The sequence below is a fragment of the Artemia sp. Qi Xiang Cuo genome, chromosome 4, assembly GCF_049724085.1.
Source record: "Artemia sp. Qi Xiang Cuo chromosome 4, ASM4972408v1, whole genome shotgun sequence".
In the NCBI taxonomy this organism is placed as follows: domain Eukaryota; kingdom Metazoa; phylum Arthropoda; class Branchiopoda; order Anostraca; family Artemiidae; genus Artemia; species Artemia sp. Qi Xiang Cuo.
This window is the reverse complement of record NC_142797.1, coordinates 26,920,585-26,927,460: the sequence shown is the minus strand read 5'-3', so window position 1 is coordinate 26,927,460 and position 6,876 is coordinate 26,920,585. Positions and strand designations below refer to the sequence as shown.

General features: G+C 35.7%; 1 protein-coding gene across 1 annotated transcript in view; it reads right to left on the bottom strand.

Moving 5' to 3' along the window:
- Positions 1–6,876, bottom strand: part of LOC148952947 (heme A synthase COX15) — a 202,828-nt gene that overhangs the window by 114,228 nt on the left and 81,724 nt on the right. Inside the window, exon 4 of the mRNA XM_089088202.1 lies at positions 773–959. Within this exon, the coding sequence (XP_088944328.1) occupies positions 773–959 (187 nt within the window). The remainder of the gene's footprint in view (positions 1–772; positions 960–6,876) is intronic.

The following is a 6,876-nucleotide window of genomic DNA, read 5'->3' as shown; positions in this document are numbered from 1 at the left end:
GCATAACAGAGCGGAAAAGCATTTTCCCCTCTGCAGGAAAGAGAGGGGGAAACAGAAGCCCAGCAAAAGCATTTAGGGTATGTTTATGTTTGAATATTTGCCACATATGACAGCTCTATGACTAATAGCTAAAGCTTAAATACAGTTATTTGCATTAAAGGAAAAAGAGTATGTCATTACCACTTACAGTGAGTATTAAGTGCTTAACAATTAACGTATATCAATGTATGTTACAGATTAGTCATAAATTCCGTAAACTCCCCCCTCCCTACTTCCAAAAAATGGTGGTTCCTAAACACTCAAATTCTAGCTAATTCACTAATACATTTATTAATAATGAATTATATTAGAAATATGGGAGCCGGTGTTTATCCCTCCCCTCGAAAAATACCCCTCGTCCATACCTCCACTTCATGGTCTTAGAAACTTTGGAGGATGCTCATTCGATCAGAAATTGAAAGTTCTGGTCCTTCCTTATAATTCGGGAGTGACTGGAGCCAACTAGCTGCGTGAGTTATTTTTCGGGGGAATATTTTCTGGAGGGGGATATTTCCCGCAGGGGTATTTTCCAGGTGACAGCATAAATGTTTATCCAAGTTTACAAATAAAAATTCTGGGTCATAAACAGATACACAAAACAAGAATATCGCAAATTATTTGATATTGTAATGTTTAGTTAATCTGTAATGTTTTTGTATTAAGAATAGACTGTTATGCCTGTGAATTCCTAGAAATTAGTAGAATTGTAAATAGATATTTTATGACAACTCACTTGGCAGCCGAGCAAACCTCCAAATGCTAATACCCTTTTCTTCATTGCGGAATTAAAGAGGCCTTTCTTCCAAAAAACCGCTGCTGGAACTAGGAAAAAAAGACCAATGGCTCGACCCCACATTCTGTGTACATACTCCATCATCCATATGAATTTGAATTCTTCTAGAGTCATGCTTGAATTCTTCCTGAAAACAAAAGCAATCCTTCATATTTTTCTATAGAGAGGAATCGTAATGAAAGCATTGTCTGTGTGCTTGGTACATACTTGATATCATGTTGATTGTCGTTGAATTGCCGTTAACATTCTTGAGTGTTCTCAAGTTGTCGCTGTTCCGCGATTTTTATTTTCAAAGACACCACGATTGCTATGGTTGAATAACCAGATGTGATTACTGAGCATACCTGATATTGTTCACGAGCCAATATTTATAATTGCATTGTGGCAAAGGAAAGTTAGTGAAATCATTTTATAGAAAAAAACATATACTTATATTCTTCAGCATAATTATCACGACGAGGAACTATTGCGTATCCGGCAAGAAAACTCATAGCTCAACCGTAAGCACAATATGCCAATCACAATATATAAATTATAGGCAGTATGATCTTTCCTATCTCACCCATTAAAAAAACCCGGACCGAGGTGCGAATGCTCCAGAGAACGTAAAAACATAAGCGACATTAGATCTTTTCACGGTTAGACAAGTCAGATTTCTCTTGAACGCGAAACTTGGCTTCAACGTTGGAACACTAAATTTTGAAGAAACTAATTTTAAATTACTTTATTCCAATACATATATTAAAATCGGTAATTAGTAGTGCAATGTTGTTATTAGATGTTTTTAGAAATTACAAGTAGGCTTCGAAGTCTCGAGTTTGTTTCAAAGGCATTTTGAGAAAGTTTCTGCCAAAATACGTGTTCCAGGGTAATTGGACCGCTGATGGCAGATCTAATGAGAGGAGCTGTTTGCACGCGCTAATGCAAAAATAAGTGGGAGGAGCTGTTTGTTCGCACCGAGAATGAAGAGCCAGAAATTATCTGCGGTAAACATACTGCTATATCTTTATACTGTGATGCCAATGAAGGAAAAGAGCTTGGGTCACAACGATGACTTAGATACATTTACGAGCATTAACAGTAATCCCAATGAGAAACATTTCTGAGAGAGAGGACGAGGATCTAGTAAAGTGATACGTCTTCCAAAATTTTCCAAAATTTTATACTTTTAAACAAACTGTCTTACCACAGAAGAGGAGTTCTCCCCGCTGAGAATCACTTGCTAGCAGTTCAAAGCTTCAAATTAGTAATAATAAAAGCTTGAAAAGCTAATCAGAGACATAAACGCTCTATCGTTGCTTGTGCAAAGAGCAATAAGCCTTTTATGGGTTATTTAAATTGAATTCTATTGGAAATTGAAAGTTCTACTGCCCTTTTTAAAAGTTAAAAGTGAGTAGAGGAAATCCAGCCCTCTCCCTCGTCCTTTTTCTACCCTCTCCCCTGTAACCCCCAAAAACATCCTAGCGACATTTCTAGATAGCTACTTTGTCCAAAATGGTCGAATTAATATGCCTCTGGTGGCGACATGGCCCCCACAGAGCATGGAGCAAAGGCCGTACACAATACCAAGTTGTCAGTTAAACATTAATAAGGGAAAAGGGGGCTAGTGCAATATCTTGAGCAGCTAAGAGTATCGAATTAAAACTTTTAGGGAATTATAAGGGAGATGTTGAACTAAATCAAAAGACAATATGTGCATTCAGGCTGTCATGCAAGTGGCTAAGGGGATTAAGTTTGAGACTTTCGAGGAAGGTTGAACTAAACCAAAAGGCATTGAGTGCATCCAGGATGTACAAATTGTGTATATACGATATCTCATGGACGGCTCAGGGTGATGAGTTGAAACTTCCATGAAAAGTTGAACTAAATCTAAAGACACTGTGGGCATTCAGACTGTCAAAATGACCAAAATAGGAAAAAACACCCATAATATTAACGAATACAATCTAACACTAAAACTTAATAAAAAAAAACTTTCTGAAAAAAATTTTCAAAGAAAAGTAAATTGCCGTATGAAAACCAAAGACAACAGAAATAAGGTCCTGTAATAATTCAATATTAAAGCGACCAGAAATCATAGGCAGCGCAATAGTACTGTCTAAGTAAAGAACAGTATATATATATATATATATATATATATATATATATATATATATATATATATATATATATATATATATATATATATATATATATATATATATATATATATATATATATATATATATATATATATATATATATATATATATATATATATATATATATATATATATATATATATATATATATATATATATATATATATATATATATATATATATATATATATATATTCATATTTTTTTTATCCAGGGCAAACTTCGAAAAGGGCTCATTCGATGTGTCCCTCCAAAAGTGCCTATTTTAATCGCCAAAAGTGATTGGAGGGCAACAAGCCCCCCCCCCCCCACGTCCATCCCATCATTCTCCCAAATACATCCAATAAAATATTGAGACAGCCATTTTGTTCCGCATAGTTGAAAGGTCCAGCAATTATGTCTTTGAGGATGAAAACCGCCCCCACCCAAGTCCTCAGGGCAAAGGTTGTAAGCTATATCCGGGGGGAATATAAGGTTTTCCCGGAAAGGATGGTCGTATTAACTTCGAAGGGGGCTCATTATATTTGAAATAATAAGTTTTATAGCCCTTTTTAAGAGTAAGAGTGATGAAAGGAAAACTAGCTCCCCCCTCCTCACGTCCTATTTTCCCCCAATGCATCCGAGAGAAACCTTTTGGATAGCCATTTGTTAAAAAACAGTCCAAAGATCACATAACAAGGCCTTTAGGGTTGATAAAGCCCCCCAGAGTCTGAGGGTTAGGGTTGTAAGTTATGTCCCGGGGCATATAAGGTCTTTATGGAAGGGCAGGTTTTGTGAACTTTAGAGGAGGCTCATTTGATTGGAAATTTAAAGTTCTAGTTCCCTTTGAAGAGTCAAAAGTGAAAAAGGGCAACTAGCCTCCCCCCGTCCCTGACACCCTCTTTTTTCTAAACCCAACCAGTCGAAATTAGGAGGTGGCCATTTGTTCACAATAGTCCAGAGAGCATACAAAAATGCCTTCAGGGTGGGCACAACCCCCCAGAGCCCAGGGGCAAAGGTTTGACGTTATGCCCGGGGAATATTAGGTTTTCATGAAACGGATGGTCGCATAAACTTCTGATCGTATGGGGCTCATTTGATTTAAAGTTGGAAGTATTAGTGCCCTTTTTAAGAGTCAAAACTGAATGGAGGGCAATCAAACCCTCCCCCCCCAAGCCTCTCATTCCCGAAAACAAATCCGATCAAAATTTTAAAAGAGCTATTTTGTTCAACATTGTTGAAAGATCCAGTAATTATGTCTTTGGGGATGTCAACCTCCCCATAGTCCTCAGGGCAAGGGTTGTAATTTAGGCAATTCGTTAATTGTTTACACATAGTTTACGTAATTGAAAAAGATGTGCATGTACATTATCGAAAGAGCGTATCTCAAGAATTGATTTGGGTATTAAGTTGGAACTTTCAAAGAATGTTAAAAGGGGAACATCATCTGACCAAAAAGAAATATGTGGACGCCATTACTAATACTACAATCACTGCTACATTTACTACTACTTCTATTGCAACTAATTGTAAAGGCAATATGTTAATACTACTGCTACTAGTACCACCACTATTACTATTAATACTACTACTAGTTATATAAATACTACTACTGCGACTAGCATCAAAACTATGTCTAAGGGTATGAAGCTGAAATTTTCAAGGAATTGGGGAGGGGGAGTTGTCAAAAGGGCGTAATAACATATCTTAGGGACAGTTTGGCGTCTGAAGTTGAAACTAACAGGGCCTGTTGTGGGAGAAGCTGAAATAACCAAAAGAAAATCTTTGCATCCTAATGCTACTGCTTCTACTCATACTACTGCTACTGCTACTATTATTAATACTTCAACTACTACTATTACTGCCACTAAAGTTAAGACTACAACAATAAATTCTACTGCTACTGCTACTACCGCTGCTACTAAAACCAAGGGTATTAAGGTGAAAAATTTTGGAAATATTGAAACTGTATGGAACTAATCGAATCAAAATATTCCCACACAGGTTGTCAAGTGGACGTAATTTGCACTTTGCTGAAAAAAGAAACAACAACAAATGACCGTGGATTGTAAGTTTAATATATATATATATATACTAACATTCATTCCTTATAATTTTAACATTCTTTTATTCACTAAGGTCAAAAAGTGAAAACAATTAAAATGTATTTGTTTTCAGTAAAGTGCAAGTTATGTTCTGGTCAAACAGTTCGTGGTAACGAACTGCAAGTAAGGAGAGATGCGGCCCAATAGTACCGAAACAATAGACAAATAGACACAGAAACAAAATCGCTAAGTAACAATAGATACATAAAAAAATCGAATTTTGATGCTTATTCAAAATAGGCTATGTAAAATACATCAAATTTAATGGTGCTCATAAAAAGTTATGACCCTCAGAAAATTTGGCAATTTTTTGAAAAAGGGAAGAATCTCCTCCAAAACGTCAAGTGATGTTAATGAAAATCACACCGTCAGATTCAGCATATCAGAAAACCCTACTGTAGAGGTCTCAAGCTCCTATGTACAAAAATGTGAAATTTTGCATTTTTGCCAGAAGAAAGATCACGGATGCGTGTTTATTTGTTTGGTTTTTTTTCCAAAGATGATTATATCGAACCAGTGATTATAGAAGACAGGAGAGGGCTCATTTGATCGGAAATCAAAAGTTCTAGTGCCCTTTTTTAGTAACCAAAAGTATTGGAGGGTAGCCACCCACACCCCCACCCCTCCCACGCTCATTTTTTCCCAAAGTCACCCGATCAAAATTTTGAGATAACCATTATTTCTCAGCACAGTCGAAAAACCAAATAACTATGTCTTTGAGGATGACTTAACCCCAACACTCCTCGGGGAAAGGGCTGCAAGTTATGAACTTTGCTCATTGTTTACATAAAGTATTGGATATTGGGAAGCAAACACACGTTTTCAGCTGGGAGATTTATGGTACAAGGGAGGGGGGGTTACGTGGGAGTATTTTTCAATGAGCAATTTTTCATTGGTGAAGGGAATTTCCCATGGAGGGGGAGCGAGATTTCCCAGCACTATTTTAAAAAAAACTGTCAGAAATTAAACAAAAAAACAAGTTTTTTAACTGAAAGTAAGGAGCAAAATTAAAACTCAAAACGAAAAGAAATTATTACGTATATGAGGGGGGTTACCCCCTCGTCAATACCTTGCTCTTTACGCTAAAGTTTTTTTTATACTTTTAAAAGTTTTTTATTCTAATTAAACGGCCTTTGTGATTCAGGAGTCATTCTTAAAGGTTTGGGACAAAATTCGAACTTTAACGTAAAGACCGAGGTATTGGCGAGGGGCGACCCCCTCATATACGTAATAATTTCTGTTCGTTTTGAGTTTTGATGTAGCTCCTTACTTTCAGTTGAAAAAAAACTTGTTTTTTATCTAATCTTGAGAAGGCATAGGGGCTGTCACCCTTGCTCATGTTAATTTTTCCTTGTTTTGAATTTGACTCGGTTATTTTTTGAAATTTCTGTTCGTTTTGGATTTCATTTATTTATTGATCGTGATTTGTGGTGGTTATTTCTGCTCATTTATGGTTTAATCGACCTCTTTATTTTTTATTTAATAAACTGGTTTTGTGATAAAAAGTTTTTAAAATTAATCACTATCAATAAGGAAATGAAATCCAAAACAAACAAAAATGAAAATGAAAATAACCATATTAAACATAAATATAACATATACTGATATAGGCTACATAAAGAAATAAATTATAAAACGAATAAAATTAAAATTAAAAATCCGTGAAACCTAAATCACAGGGCAGAGTATTCAGTTGAATAGTATTAAGTTGAATCTTCCAGGAAATTTTGACGAGGATAATGAACCAAATCAGAAGACCCTATGGGCATCCAGGTTGGCAATATGATATATCAACAATATCTTTGAAATGGCAAAGGGT